General features: G+C 52.4%; 1 protein-coding gene across 3 annotated transcripts in view; it reads right to left on the bottom strand.

Annotated features, from left to right (window-relative positions):
* Positions 1-16,512, bottom strand: part of exoc6b (exocyst complex component 6B) — an 800,313-nt gene that overhangs the window by 201,782 nt on the left and 582,019 nt on the right. For all 3 annotated transcript variants that reach the window (XM_072497736.1, XM_072497737.1, XM_072497738.1), the window contains exons 17-18: positions 13,054-13,188; positions 9,449-9,628 (exon numbers count right to left, since the gene is read on the bottom strand). In XM_072497736.1, the coding sequence (XP_072353837.1) occupies positions 9,449-9,628; positions 13,054-13,188 (315 nt within the window). The remainder of the gene's footprint in view (positions 1-9,448; positions 9,629-13,053; positions 13,189-16,512) is intronic.

The raw sequence follows: 16,512 nt of genomic DNA, 5'->3' as shown, positions 1-16,512 counted from the left end.
AAAGCTTTAGCAGCCCAAGAGCAAGAAATTAGTGACTTGGCAGGACCTCTGACAATGATACATGTCTTCACTGATTTCCCACACATATACCTCACAACTGCAACTACGCAGTACAATGAGGGGCTGGTTTAGCACACTGGGCTAAATCGCTGGTTTTTAAAGCAGACCAAGGCAGGACAGCAGCGCGGGTTCAATTCCCGTACCAGCCTCCCCGAACAGGCGCCGGAATGTGGCGACTAGAGGCTTTTCACAGTAACTTCATTTGAAGCCCACTTGTGACAAGAAGCGATTTTCATTTCATTTCATTTCATCAGATGAACGGCCAGACAATCTGGGCGCGATTTTCCACTCCCACGCAGGTTGGGAGAATCGCCTGGGCCGCCAAAATTTCCCGCGACGCCGGTTCGACGCCCTCCCGCGATTCTCCTAAGCGGCGAGAACGGCCCCGTCGAACTCCGCGCTGTGCAAGCTGGAGAATCGCCCGAGACACCCAAAATGGTGATTCTCCGGCACCCCTCCCGACGGCGAGACCCCAGTTCACGCCGTCGCCGCTCACACCTGCTTTTTAAAGTCGCCAGCCAGTCTTGCTGGCTGACGCTGAGCAGGGAGGAGGTGAGCGGACTGTTGCGCAGCGCCTGGAGACTGGGTCAGCTTACCCGAGAAGGCCAAAGGGGGGGTTGCAGGTGGGGGGGGGGGGCTGTGTGTGTGCAGGTGGGGGGGGGGGGGGGGGGAAGAGTGTGCAGGTGGGAGGGGGGTGCAGGAGAGTGTGCAGGTGGGGGTGGGGGTGGGAGTGTGTGCAGGTGGGAGGGGGGTGCAGGAGTGTGTGCAGGTGGGGGGGGGTGGGAGAGTGTGCAGGTGGGGGGGGGTGCAGGAGAGTGTGCAGGTGGGGGGGATGTGGGAGAGTGTGCAGGTGGGGGGGGGGTGCGGGAGTGTGTGCAGGTGGGGGAGAGGTGGGAGAGTGCGCAGGTGGGAGGGGGGTGCAGGAGAGTGTGGTGGGGGGGTGGGAGAGTGTGAAGGTGGGAGGGGGGTGCAGGAGAGTGTGGTGGGGGGGTGGGAGAGTGTGCAGGTGGGGGGGGTGCAGGAGAGTGTGCAGGCGGGAGGGGGTGCGGGAGAGTGTGCAGGTGGGAGGGGGGGTGCGGGAGAGTGTGCCGGTTGGAGGAAGTGTGGGAGAGTGTTCAGGTGGGGGGGGGTGTGGGAGAGTGTTCAGGTGGGGGGGGTGGGTGAGTGTGCAGGTGGGAGGGGGGATGAGGGAGCGGCGTGCAGGTGGGAGTGGGGTGAGGGAGAGTGTGCAGGTGGGGGGGGTGCGGGAGAGTGTGCAGGTGGGAGGCGGGTGAGGGAGAGTGTGCAGGTGGGAGTGGGGTGAGGGAGAGTGTGCAGGTGGGGGTGAGGGAGAGTGTGCAGGTGGGAGGGGGGTGAGGGAGAGTGTCCATCCGCGGATGCCACAGGTCAGCCGCCCTGATAATGCAGGACGGTGACGAGGACACGGCCGCAGGGTGCGTGTCGCTGATGGGCACAGGCGAGTGGCACACTGGTGAGCAGTACGGTGTGAAGTGACCGTTGGGCGCAGACAGTGACCAGGTGTTAGGCCGGCTGCGTGTCTGCAGTGCGACCAGGCCACCGGGACACACAGGTATCCCATGCAGTCCGGCTGGCGAGGTGTGGAAGAACCTCCATGTAACATGTCGTTTCTCTGCCCCCCACCACCCTCCTGCAGGTCACCATGTATGCCAACCAGACAGCGATGTTTACTGCCGTGGTTGGAGCCGCAGTTCTGGAGTTTGCCATCCGGCAGCGTAGAGTCGGACGGCCCACAGTTGATGCAGATGCAGCGGTCGCCGGTGCAGCAGAGGGGATGGCCGCGGAGTGGCCCGTCGTCGCCACGCAGGCCGCAGGCGCTCAGGACCCGAATGTACAGGGGGATGCCGAGGGGAACATTGACCGCCAGACGGCGAGGAATGCAGAGGAAGTGCTTGGGGGGGGGGGGGGGGGGGAGCAGGAGGAGGAGGAGGAGCAGGTGGAGCAGGAGGATCCACTGATGGTAGTGCCAGGGCGCCACAGGCATCCAGCAAGGCCGAGGGTGTACCGTGACAGAATGTCGTTCGAGGCCCTAACGGACATCACATGCAGAGGAGACTACGGTTCAGCAGGGAGACGGTTGCACATGTATGCCAGCTCGTGGCGCACCTCGCACCACGTGGAATGGGAGGAGGACACGCGATATCAGTCTCCGTCAAGGTGATGGTGGCCCTAAACTTTTATGCGACCGGTTCCTTCCAGGCGCCGAGCGGGGACTGCTCCGGGGTATCTCAGGCATCGGTCCACAGGTGCATCAGGGCCGTCACCAACGCCTTGTACGCCATCGCGGACAGGTACATTCAATTCCCCGAGGACCGAGCACAGCAGGAAGCACGAGCACGTGGATTCGCCAAGGTGGCCGGGATACCGATGGTCCAGGGTGTCATCGATGGTGTGCACGCCCCCATGCGCCCGCCTGCAGACTACAGGGACGTGTTCATGAACAGAAAGGGCGCATACTCCATGAACGTTCAGGTGGTGTGCGACCCCCACATGAAGATCATGCACGTGTGTGCAAGGTACCTGGGGAGTGTGCATGACGCCTACATTCTGGCACAGTCGTTCATCCCCGCAATGTTCGATGGATGCCCCCCCGGCTGAGGGGCTGGTTGCTGGGCGACAAGGGCTATCCATTGAGGTCATGGCTGCTGACGCCAATACGGAGGCCTCACACCAACGCGGAGAGCCTATACAACGAGGCACATGCAGCAACCAGGGGTGTGGTGGAGCGGTGCTTCGGGCTGCTGAAGATGCGATTCAGATGCCTGGACCGATCTGGAGGGGCCCTGCAGTACCGGCCCGACAGGGTCGGTCGCATAGTTGTGGTCTGCTGTGCGCTGCACAACATTGCCATGCAGAGGGGAGATGACCTGGTGGAGGAGCCGGAGGGAGGACCCGACGGCACCGGAGCCAACGCAAACGAGGGGGATGGGGAAGAGGAGGATGCGGAGGATGAGGATGATGGGGCGCATCAGGGTGGGGGAGGAGCGCAGGACGCAGACACTGCCCGGGTGCTCGTTACGTCCAGGAGGCTGCGTGACGGCACCGCCGGGGACGCGTTGGTGGCCGCACGGTTCACACACTGTGGGGGTGGGATTCGTTGAACACTGCCACTTGCACCGTCACTCCTGTACACGGGCACCACGCAGCGCGCCCCCCCCCCCCCCCCCCCCCCCCCACGCACCACGTTCACGGCACCAATTCCACATCACCGTACCACTGCGGCACTATGGATTGCACAACATTGATGATTGGATAAGTGTAGCGATACATACTACCACAGTAAGCGGGTGTGATCAGTGCCATGTTGAATGATGACAGCCCGCTCTGCGATGAGCTGTGTGCTCAGATTCGCCAGCCAAGGTCTGACTCATGGCTATAGCTGAGCCATGCACTCCGGTGGTCACAGCTTTCGTGACGGATATTTCACCACATGCCCGCGTGGGGTAGCTGGCGTCGGTGTACCGAGGACAACGGTGTCCGATTATGGGAGGCAGGGGGGGAAAGGGTCAGCACATCCGGAACAGACCTTGAACGGCTCGTATACCACTACGCCAATCGGGCACCCTCACGAGCCCCCTGGCACCGGACATAGCACACAGTCTTACAAGTCAAATTTAACAGTGCGTTTATTCGTGTGGTAAACATAAGTGCCCTACCCACTACAACTAGACTGTGCCCTGTACCCGTGCCAACTTATGTGCCTAACGACTTTGCCTTACGGGCCCTACCACTACGTCTAGGTGTGTTCCCAGATGGTACAGCAGGAGTGGAGGTGGACTGCTGTGAATCATGCCCTTCGACATGGCTCCCCTTCGGCACACGTTCCCTGGGGCGGCCCGGCTTCGATGGGCCAGGCTGCTCTGCGGGCGTGCTGGATGGCGTGGTACCACCCTGGCCTGCCCACTCCCCACCAGATGCGCCAGGGACGGAACGGGGGAAGGCCGAGTGTCCCGGGACGTCCCTTGATGGAGCTACCGAGACGGACCCCAGAACCTTCTCCCTCGGGGAGCCCGGTGGCCCCCGGGCCCCACTGTGGGACGGAGATACGCTCGGAGACATGCCCCATCGCACCCCCGACACCTGGCGCTGCCAGTCCTGGAGGCCTGCAGCGGTATCGACCACGGTCCGAATGTTCGCCGAGACGGGGTCCAGGGAGTGCCACATTCCTGCCAAGGTATGTGCGATCTCGACCTGTGAGTGCGCGACGCCATCCATCACGTGCGCCAGGCGACCAATGCTCTCCGCAACCGACTGCTGGGACTGAGCCATCACTTGCTGGGACCGGGCCATGGCATGGTGAGAGTCAGCCAGGGCACGGAGAGCGGCGGCAATGTCGTGTTGGCTCTGTGAGATGGCTGCCTGTGAGAGGGCAGCCCACTCCTGGGCCATGGATGACGCGTGCACGTGAAGCCCAACGCCTTGCAGAACCTGACCCATGGCCGAAACTTCTTCACCCATTGCCTCCACCGCGGACGCCACCCGTGCGGTGTCGGCCTGGGTGGCTGCGATGAGCGGCACCACTCCCTGCTCCTGGACGCGGATAGACTCCTCCAGCTGCGTGTGCAGGTCCTGGAAGATGGCCTTCATCCCGTTATTCAGTCCCTGGGTGTCCATACGCATCGGTTGTCCGGGTGGGTCAATTACATCCAGGAACCCGGGAACCGTCTGGGTGGCAGCTGGTTGCTGGGCCTGGGCTGCCCTCCGACCGTCCAGCCCCTCGGCTGCTCCAAATTCCACCTGCTGTACCGGCTCGGCTGTGGGGTGCGCACCAGACTGTGACCCGGGAGCCTCATCACTTATCTGCCCAACCGAGGTGGGTGTCTCTGCGATGGCGAACGGTGTGGGAGACAGCAGTGCCGCAAGCTCGAGGTCATCATCCGTCAAGAAGTTTGGTGTGGACTGGTCCCCCTCATGGCCCGGCGCAAGCTCCATGCGGGCCATGTCGTCTTGACCTCCAGTTCGATCCAGCGGGTATGTGGCCGTGATGTGGGCTTCGGCATGACTGTCCACCCTGTGCCCCTCACTAATGTCTGTCCCGGAGGTCTCAGCGTCCCGGTCCTGTGTCCCAGACTGTGAGGTCTGCCCTCCTGTCCGACCGACTGCCAACCTCTGGCGTGCGTCCCTGGGTGCCGTTGCGCTGTTTCCTGGGCGAGACGTCCCTGAAGGTTCGGCGGATGGCCCTGGGGAACATAAAAGATTCGGGGTTCGTTAGACACGGTGGCCCGGGTGTATGGTGGTGGTGGGTGCACAGTGTGAGGGGGGAGGGGATCGGGGGTGCAGTGGCCAGAGTGTGAGGGGGGATGAGATCGGGGGTGCAGTGGCCAGAGTGTGGGGGGGAGGGGATCGGGGGTGCAGTGGCCAGAGTGTGAGGGGGGCGATGACAGGTTGGGGGTGGAGAGGACATGCAGGGTTCTCTCACTTGCTTCTGCGCCTCCGACCTGGCATGTCGCGACCTCCCGGGTGGCGGATCCCCCAGCGAGGTCCAGGGCCCTCTGCTCGTGAACAGTTAGGGGGTGCAGGACCAGAGAACCCCCTCTGGTTCACATGCGCTCACGCTGGTTGTTGCGCTGTCTTGTCCTTGGGGGGGGGGGTTGGATAAAGCATCACCATTAGGCGGGTATCATCAGGGCATGCAGATATAGACAACATTGTTGCTGGTTCAGGAGACAGCATGCCATGGCTTCGCTCCAGGGGTGGTCCCGGGGCTCATGTGGGTCGAGTAGATAGTTGGGCACCGTGACCCCCCCAAACCCCTCTGACCCCCCCAGCACCGCCCCTGATGCCCCAATAACCCTCCCCCCCCCACCCTCCCCCGCCGCACGGGGGGGGGGGGGGGGGGGGGCCTGGGGGCACCCTCATGGCACTTACCCTGGCAGCCCGGGTGAGGTCGTGCAGCTTCTTGCGGCACTGCTCCCCCGTCCGGGGGGTCTGCCCCACAGCACTGACTGCGGTGCCCAGCTCCCGCCAGCCACGCCTCACCGTGCTGGATGGCTGGCGATGCCCACGTCTTGGGCAGAGGGTGTCCCTTCTCTGTTCCACCTCATCCACCAGGGTGTCCAGGTCTGTGTCCCGGAACCTCGGCGCGGCTCTTTGGGGCTCAGCCATCTCCTCCGGGTCCTCTGTGCGCGGATCGCGCAATTTATGACGCAACGCTGCGCATTTGGGCGTCGCGCGGTGACGACGCGGCCTTCGCGGCACGCCCCCCCCCCCCCCCCCCCCCCCCCCCGAGGTTCTCGCGGCCCCGATCCTAGCCCATTCTCGGGCCCTGAATCGGTCGAGATCGGGGCCGTTTCGCGCCATCGTGAACCTCGACGGCGTTCACGACGCCGTGGGCACTTCGGCACGGGAGTGGAGAAGCGCGCCCTCTGTTTCTGATGACTTTGGGTTGAGGGAGAAACTTTTGCCAGGGTTCCCCCTGCTCACCTCGGAATACTGACATGGAATGTTCCCTGGCTATCAGTTTAAAATCTCACCAATACAAGACACTTCTGCCAGTGTGGCACCCTCAGTGCTGTCCCTTCGACAATGTAGTACAACACGCCCTCTCAGTGCTGCCTATGCAACAGTACAGCACTCCTTCACTACTCCCCCTTGGAGAATGCAGCACTCTCTCACTCCCCTCCCCTCTTTGACAATGTAGTGCAGCTCTTCCTCCAGTACAGTTGTTTCAACATCTTCCTCAGTACGTCGGACCATCGGAACATAGGACTTAGGAGGGGAAGGCTATTTGAGCCTGCTTCACCATTCAATAAGGTTATGGCTGATCTCATTTCCTGTCTCTACTTTCCTGTCTGCCCCTGTTATGATCCCAGTTGATGTTACAACAGATTAGGAAGATCCCAGAATGGAACCCTTGGACAAAAGACCACAACTTTTATTTGTTTTCAATATAACGTGGAGAAGTGTCAAAAGACCGTTAATTAGTTTTAACAATAAGAAAAACATTTATTAAACGTGCAAAACTGAATGATGATACAAAACACCTTTAATCCCCCCTCAGTTTAACAATTACACACAGATTTTAGGATTAACACAGATCACAATGAAAATGTTGATCTGCAACCGTCTCGCTGACACAAAGTCCCTTTTCAGCATACAAGATGAATGTGGGCAAATGCACTCACACTAGACTCTGAACCCAAAGTGAATGTTTTGTGGATGACCCCTCAGAAATCCCCCCTGATGATTGCCATACTGAGAGTTTCCAAACTCCACTCCCAAACAGACACTTTAAAATCATCTCTCTCGTAATTGTACTTTCTCTTCGCGGTTTGCATTCCAAATTGAAGACCAGGTTTTCAAAATGACAAGTTTAAGCAAAGCTTCTGCTTCACTTTTAAAAGTAAATTCTGTCCAGGATTTTCCACAACTCCCTTTAGGTTTTCTTTTGCCTGAACTGATTTGATGCAAACCCTGAGTTTCAGCCACTGATTTCCATAGTTATTTCAACTCGCGTTCCACAGGCTGTAGTAAATTAATGGCTCTTTTTGTGTTCTGAATACTGATGAAATTGGTGGTTCATCTCGCGAGTGCAGCCGGAGCCAGGTTGATGGCTCGCTCTTCTGTATGGTGGGGGACTGGAAGAGCAATTATTAAAGGAGGGTGGATAGTTAAGCGACATCTGTGACTGCAGACATGAAATCAGGATGGAATGTTGCCTCCATGGTGCCAGGGTCAACGATCTCATAAAATGGCTGCAGAGCATTCTGAGAGGTACCAACAATAAAGGCAGAAAGAGGGAGGTAGTCCTGCAGTCATAATTGTAGCGAAACAAAGCAGAGACTAACTTCCTTGCAGGATGATTTGCTAGTGCCATTGGAGAGAGGTTAAGCTAATTTGGAGGGGAGTGGGAACCAGGAGGCAAAACTAGAGAGGAATACCAAGGTGAATGTTGGGAGTACAGATAGCACTAGAGCAGGTGTAGGTAAGGGGGAAAGTAGTAAAGTATAAATTAGGGTTATGTGAATGCACGAGTGTGGTAAATAGAATTGGTGAGTTGCAGATAGCCACGTGGAAATGTGATGCTGTGGCAATGACAGAGACCTGGCTAAAAGGGCAGGACTGAGTATTAAATATTCCTGCATACAAAGCATTCAGAGAAGGTAAGAAAGAAAGGAGAAAGGTGGGTGGCAGTATTGATTAAGGAAAATATTATAATGCTGGAGAAAAAAGATGTCCTCGAGGAGTCAAGGACAGCATCTATTTGGCTACAGTACAAGAACAAATAAAGTACAATTACACAGATCTGTGTGCTTTCTTGGCCATTAACCTGTTAGAAAGATGCAGAGGAACAAATTTGGAATGAAATTACAGAGAAGTGCATGAATTATAGGCTAGTTATAACGGGCGAGTTTAATTATCTGAATGGAGAAGAGGTTTACAGCACTGTAAATGGCAGAGAGGGGCAACAGTTCCTAGGGTGTGTTCAGGAGAATTTTCTAAAGTAACATGTTTCCAGACCAAAAGGAAATGAGGCATTGCTGGACATTCTTGGAAATGAGGCGGGCCAGGTGGATCAAATGTCAGCAGTGCACTTCGGAGACAGTGATCATTGTGCACAAGGTTCAGGTTGGGTACGGAAAAGGACAAGGAGAAATCCAAAATAAAAATAATTAACAAATGACATAAGGTTCGATTTGGCCCAAATAAACTGGAATCAGAGATTTGCAGGCAAAACTGTATCGAAAGAATGGACTGCCTGTAAAGAGTTAGATCCGGTTAAGGATTCTTCCCATGAGAGAGAACATGGAGAGTGTGCTAAACTTGTGGAGATGCCTTTATTGGTTGAGATATCAAACCAAGACTCCATTTATCTCATTGGGTCGAAGTAAAAGATGCCTTGGTACTATTCCTCCATGGTCCTGGTCAATATTTATTTCTCAATCAACAGCTAGTTAGTTACCGTGTGTAAACTGGCTGCCCCGTTTGAAATGAAAATCGCTTATTGTCACAAGTAGGCTTCAAATGAAGTTACTGTGAAAAGCCCCTAGTCGCCACATTCTGGCGCCTGTTCGGGGAGTCTGGTAAGGGAATTGAACCCGCGCTGCTGGCCTGCCATGGTCTGCTTTAACAGCCAGCTATTTAGCCCTGTGCTAAACCAGCCCCAGTAAAGTTTCTCACTTTACTTCAGTGTCTATGGTTCAGAAAAACCTAATCGGCCGTATGTCAGGTGAGGACAGAGCTGTGCTTGGCCCTTCATGATTCAGCAGCCATTTAGGTACAAGAGGCCTGGTAATCTCTGCAGGACCACCTCCCCAGTAATGACCAGCATTTCCGAGAGAGAGAGAGAGAGAAGGTCAATAGACAGGGACACTTTTTTTCCCTCAAAGAAGAAGGGCATGCAATACAGATTGTAAATGGTTGTACTCACTGGTAAGTGTGTGAACACGGCGAAAGTACTGCGTAGGAAAGCAATGAGGTCGACTAAGTAATCGCTGGCGTGGCCGTTGTGCTCTGCTCGCATCCAGTCGTAGTCTGCCAGCTGCAGAAACTGGTCGATCTTCTGATTCAGCTTTGTGTAGATCTCCTCCTCTGCAGCATGTCGACAGTCCTGCACAAATACAAATACCCCACACATTCTTGTCAAACACTGCAGGCTGGCAGCTTATATTTCAGATGGACACAGCAACCTAGTGACTGCCGGTGCCAAAACAGAAATCACAACCACAGAAATGTTTCCAGTAGCTTAGAGAATCTTACGACACAGAAATTGGGCCACTCGGCCCCTCAGGCCTGTGCTGGCTCTGAAAGAGCGCTCCGATTGGTTCCACTATCTCACTTTTCTTCCCCACAGTCCTGCACAGCTCTCCATTTTAAATATTTATTGGCTTTTGAAAGTTGCTGTTGAATCTGCTTCCACCACCCTCTCAGGCAGTGCATTCCAGATACCAAAAACACATGGGCTGAAAAACAAATCTCATCTTCCCATCTCCCCCTACATGATTCTTTTGTCAAGTCTGTGTTCTCTGGTTCCGAATGTTTCTGGCAGTGGAAGAGTTTCCCCTTACTTCCTCCATCAAAAGCCTTCATAATTTTCGACACCACACTTAAACGTGTGTCCTTAACTTGCTCCAAGGAGAACAAGACCAGTTTCCATCCTTTTCTTCCTCCAATTCAATATTTTAGGTCTGGAATTCTCATGCGGAACGTATATTAGAGTTATTAATGAGAGTGAGCTGAAGCTAATTTGAGAGTGGGATTGGGGGGGTTTATAACAAAGGAGAACAACCAGGTCGCCAGCACAAGATTTAAGTCGATGCCGCCGCGCATTACTGAGGGAGTTGCTCTGTATTGGATGAGACGCATGTTTAGTGTCCCGGATGAGGTGGATCTTAGACCGATGCAGTGACATTGCTGGATAAAGATTAATATTCCAGAAGCAGGAATTGATGTAAGGGTCGACTTTTAATACCATCCTTGGTTGTCCCTTCGGAAGATGGTGAAGGGCTTTTTTGAAGTGTTGCAGTCCATGTTGTGTAGGTGCATCAAGAGGGGAGTTCCAGGACTTTGAACCGGCAACAGTGAAGGAGCAGCGACAGAGCTCCAAGTCAGGATGGTTTGCCTTTTGGAGGGGAAATTGGAGGTGGTGGTGGTGGTGGAGATCGTGTATTTGGATATTGCTGCCAAAGACGTATTGGTGAGTTGCTGCAGTGTATCTTGTGGATAGTGCATACTGTAGCCATGGTCTGCCAGTGGTGGTGTGACTGCATTAGTGCTGTTAAACTGGACTATTGAGTTCTGGACATTATGGAGTTAGAATGTTGTTGTTGATAGACCATTCAGGCAAGTGGAGAACATTCCATCGCATGGGATATCGTTCAGTATTGAGGAAAGCTGCTAAATCTGAATCATCACCTGTCTCATGTTTTTTCAAAGGATGACCTGTTGCGTATTGATTTCTATGCTCGTTTCAGATTTCCAGCATCTACAATATTTTACTTTTTCTCGTCAGCTTCTCTTCAATAGGGGTGGCATGGCAGCACAAGTGGTTAGCACTGTGGCTTCACAGCGCCAGGGTCCCAGGTTCGATTCCCCGCTGGGTCACTGTCCGTGTGGAATCTGCACGTTCTCCCCGTGTCTGCGTGGGTTTCCTCCGGGTGCTCCGGTTTCCTCCCACAGTCCAAAGACATGCAGGTTAGGTGGATTGGCCATGATAAATTGCCCTTAGTGACCAAAAAGGTTATGAGGGGTTACTGGGACAGGGTAGAAGTGAGGGCTTAAGTGGATCGGTGCACACGCGATGGCCCGAATGGCCTCCTTCTGCACTGTATGTTCTATGTTCTAATTTGAGGGTGGCGTCTATTCAGGGTCTCAAGTTTCTGCTGTGGGTCTTCACGTGACTGAACAGGATGATTCTCAATGCACAGATCGAAGGGCACAAAGGGCAGGGTGTCTCACGAGGTAGTGGGATCCGGAGATCAGGATCTGCTTCCATTTCATTTCCTCTCCGCTCTGCCATGAATAAGCTGTTGTGACTTGGAGCGTGATGCAGCTTGATGGACAGGTTGGCATCCCCCCCCCCCAACCCCCCCGCCCCCACACACTCATTCATATCAATGCTGCTGTGCTTCCAAGTAATGCTTCATAGCGTGTGTGTGAAGTAATTACTTGGTCCTCCCCTGGCCATTCGAGTTACGAGAACAGGCACTGACGGGGAGATTTGGATTTGATTTATTGTCACGTGTACCGAGGTACAGTGAAAGGTATTGTGCTGCGTACAGTCCAGACAGATCATTCCATACATGACACAAAAACAAAAACATAGGACATACATAAATACACAATGTATTTTCGGCCGTCCAGCCACAGCAAATGGCCGTCCAAGTCTATCAAATTTGATTTTTACAGGCGAGTTCTGCCCAAATGCTGGTGGAGCTGGCATCAAGAAGGACACTAGCGTTTGTTCAACAGTCCTCCCACTGAACCCAGAGGATGTGACAACGGCGTTACTGATGGAGTTTCTCTCCTGTCCTTGCACAGCAAAGACTATAATAACCTGGAGTGCAGGGCATTACTATATTAACCCAAGGGAAAGGGTACTAGTTTAGTAACTGAGAAGCTTGGTATTCTGACAGAAAGTGAGTGGCAGAATATTCTGATAAAATAGGCTGGAGTAATCGGAGTACTGCAGTATTACCACGGTAATTGAGGGGAGTGGTATAGTAACCAGAGGGGTGAAGCATTACTACAATAGCAGCGACATGGTATTAAGGCAAAAGCAAAATATTCCAGATGTTGGAAATCTGAAATTAAAATAGAAACCACTGGAAATATGTATCAGGTGAAAGGACATCAATCTGAAATGTTGACTCTGTTTCTCTCTCCATAGATATTTCTGACATTCTCTGTTTTTATATGGTATCACGACAGTAACATTTTCTTTTTATTCGTTCATGAGATATGGGCGTTGCTGGCTAGGCCAGCATTTATTGCCCATCCCGGAGGGCATTCCCGTACCAGCCTCCCCGAACAGGCGCCGGAATGTGGCCACCAGGGGCTTTTCACAGTAACTTCATTTGAAGCCTACTTGTGACAATAAGTGATTTTCATTTCATTTCATTTAAGAGTCAACCACATTGCTGTGGATTTGGAGTCACTTGCCAATCAGACCAGGCAAGGACGACAGATTTCCTTCCCGAAAGGACATTAGTGAACTAGCAGGGTTTTTACAACAATCGATAATGGCTTCATGGTCATCACTAGACTTTTAATTCCAGATTTTAAAATTCAATTAAAATTTCACCATGGCGGGATTTGAACCCTCGTTGCCAGAGAATGACTCTGTGTCTCTGGATTGCTATCTCAGCACCAATACCACTACACCACTGCCCTCCCGAGGACAACCACATCATAATAACATGAGCATTACTGTCCTACATTGAACGGCTAGACAATATTGCTAGTAACTTGATGGAACACATAAGAAATGTCAAAAGCTGGAGGAGACAGGCACACATTACAAAGACATGCTGTTACCTTGAACGTGGCTGTACCATACAGCTTGGTGGCATGAATGGTCTCTGGAGGTACGTTGGTAATGTTCGTAATGAACTCCTCCAGAAACTTGCAGGATCGCTCCAGATGTGTTGTATTGATGATAATCTGTACAAGCTGCAAAAGGAAGGAAAAGAATGAGCTGGTTAATGGACAATGCACCATCAGAAGTCCTTCTCGATATGTCATGATAGCACGGTAGCACAGTGCTAGTGTCCCAGGTTCGATTCCCCGCTGGGTCACTGTCTGTGCAGAGTCTGCACGTTCTCCCAGTGTCTGCGTGGGTTTCCTCCGGGTTCTCCGGTTTCCTCCCACAGTCCAAAGACGTGCAGGTTAGGTGGATTGGCCATGCTAAATTGCCCTTAGTACTCAAAACATTTAGGAGGGGTTAGTGGGTTATGGGGATAGGGTGGAAGTGAGGGCTTAAGTGGGTCGGTGCAGACTCAATGGGCCGAATGGCCTCCTACTGCACTGTATGTTCTATGTAAGTTCATAACATCTTCAGGAGTCTAGAGAAGGTTTATTTGGTAAACAAAAGTAAAGGCCGCAACAAGGCATACAGCATAGAAGTCCCAGCCGAGAGTACCGATCATGCCAGACCCAATTCAGGAGCCCCAGCTGCGAGGTCACCGCCCCGCAGTGGGGGAGCAGGTATTTCATGAACCTCATGGGGAGATAAATTGGGTCATTCCCGTGGATCTCGTGAGGGTTATTACAGTAATCTATAAATGAATGATAGAAAATCAAAGCACAGACAGCAACTGGAGTCAAGAGAATTCCCCATGATACGAGTTATTGCCAACCACCGCACTAAAGGGTAGTGGAAGCAGATTCAAAAGTAACTTTCAAAAGAGAATGAGATAAATGCTTGAAAAGGAGAAAGTTTTGTAGTTATAGGAAAACAGTATGGGGGATTGGGGCTATTTGAAAAGCTCGTGGGCATCATGCACAGGCATGCTGGGTTGAATGCCACGGTTCTGTGCAACATGGTTCCTTCTGCAGATTCTTTGGCAGAGCAATCCACAACTAATCCCCATGCCCTGCCCCCTCCAAACCCACCTGTACTGTCCTCTTATTTCCCTCAAAAAATTGATTTCTGTTTCAGCTACCCCTGCGGCAAAATATTAGATGAGGGGGTTACTGGGATAGGGTGGAAGTGAGGGCTTAAGTGGGTCAGTGCAGACGCGATGGGCCGAATGGCTCCTTCTGCACTGTAAATTCTATGTTATATGTTCATATAATAACAATGACACGCGTGAAGAGAAAAAAATACCAATTCACAACTGTTCTTTTGAAAAATACTGTTCTTACAACCATATAAAAGTATTAATCTGAAAGACTATTAAAGTATCAATAACACAGGCTTCAAACACGAGGCAACTCTTAATCTTGTTCAAATAAACATTGACAAAGCACATCACAGAAAGAACAACTCCCTCTTCAGTTCTGCAGAAGAGTCATACAGACGCGAAACGTCAACTCTATTTCTCTCTCCACAGATGCTACCAGCTCTGCTGAGTTTATTAAGCATTTTCTGTATTATAGCCACTTAAGAGGTGTCTATTGAGCAAAGTCAACAATTCCCTTCCGTTGTCAAAACAGGATCCTCTGTTGAACAAATGTTTTTATTGGACTGGGCTCACAGACACAGATGAATTGGTGTGGACAGTATAATGGGACACGGGAGGGTGGTTGGAGGGCATGAGTTGGCACAAAGGGGTAAAAGAACCTTTGAAGTTGCCTTTCAGAAGGTTCCAGAACCCAGATTATGGTTCAAGACCCCTCGGAGGCCATGAGTCACGGGTCATGGCGAAACTGGCCCGATTGCACAAAGATTGTGAGGTGCGAGGCGAAGCCGACCCTCACAGTGTAGCTAGCCAGGTCGGGAGTGCAGGTGGCAGGATCGCTACCTACACCCATTTCCCACGTCAGCAAATCCTGGTGGCACCAGGAATGGAGTCTGAAATCCCAAAATCAGGCTCTGCCAAGCATTTTTAAATCCCAACTCTGTGAAAATCCAAACCTTAGTCCGAGAATCTCCAAATTCTTCTCAATACCCTTTACTTTCCCATATAGGTGAATCTACACAGCTTTGACAATGAAACAGCATGAACCAAAGCAATAAGTCACATTCGCTAAGGCCATGCCGCTGGCATATTGGACCTTCTTAACCGCCCCAACTGATCTACAGCCCTTGACAATGTCAAGCACAATTTCCTCTCCTCCATTATTCAGCTTGGTAGGACTGCTCGGGCTTGGTTCCAAAGAACAAAAAAAAGTACAGCACAGGAACTGGCCCTTCGGCCCTCCAAGCCTGCGCCGACCATGCTGCCCGTCTAAACTACAATCTTCTACACTTCCGTGGTCCATATTCCTCTATTCTCATCCTATTCAAGTATTTGTCAAGATGCCCCTTAAACGTCACTATCGTCCCTGCTTCCACCACCTCCTCCGGCAGCGAGTTCCAGGTACCCATTACCCTATGTGTAAAAAACTTGCCTCGTACATCTCCTCTAAACCTTGCCCCTTGCACCTTAAACCTATGCCCCCCAGTAATTGACCCCTCTATCCTGGGAAAAAGACTGACCATCCACTCTGTCTATGCCGCTCATAATTTTGTAGACCTCTATCAGGTCGCCCCTCAACCTCCTTCGTTCCAGTGAGACAAACCAAGTTCATTCAGCCTCTCCTCATAGTCAATGCCTTCCATACCAGGCAACATCCTGGTAAATCTCTTCTGCACCCTCTCTAAAGCTTCCACATCCTTCTGGCGACCAGAATTGAACACTATACTCCAAGAGTGCTTCAACATGACTTGCCAATTTTTATACTGAATGCCCCGGCCAATGAAGGCAAGCATGCCGTATGCCTTCTTGACTACCTTCTCCACTTGTGTTGCCCCTTTCAGTGACCTGTGGACCAGTACTCCTAGATCGCTTTGACTTTCAATACTCTTGAGGGTTCTACCATTCACTGTATATTCCCTACCTGCATTACACCTTCCAAAATGTATTACCTCACATTTGTCCGGATTAAACCCCATCTGCCCAAGTCTCCAAACAATCTAAATCCTGCTGTATCCTCTGACAGTCCTCATCGCTATCCGCAATTCCACTAACCTTTATGTCGTCTGCAAACTTACTAATCAGACTAGTTACATTTTCCTCCAAATCATTTATATATACTACAAAGAGCAAAGGTCCCAGCACTGATCCCTGCGGAACACCACTAGTCCCAGCCCTCCAATCAGAAAAGCACCCTTCCATTGCTACTCTCTGCCTTCTTTAAAAAAAAAAATTTAGAGTACCCAATTCATTTTTTCCAATTAAGGGGCAATTTAGCATGTTCTGATAGCATGTTCAATCCACCTACCTTGCACATCTTTGGGTTGTGGGGGCGAAACCCACGCAAACACGGGGAGAATGTGCAAACTCCACACGG

This window comes from Scyliorhinus torazame, chromosome 3 (assembly GCF_047496885.1).
Source record: "Scyliorhinus torazame isolate Kashiwa2021f chromosome 3, sScyTor2.1, whole genome shotgun sequence".
NCBI classification, from domain to species: domain Eukaryota; kingdom Metazoa; phylum Chordata; class Chondrichthyes; order Carcharhiniformes; family Scyliorhinidae; genus Scyliorhinus; species Scyliorhinus torazame.
This window is presented reverse-complemented; position numbering and strand designations above follow the sequence as displayed.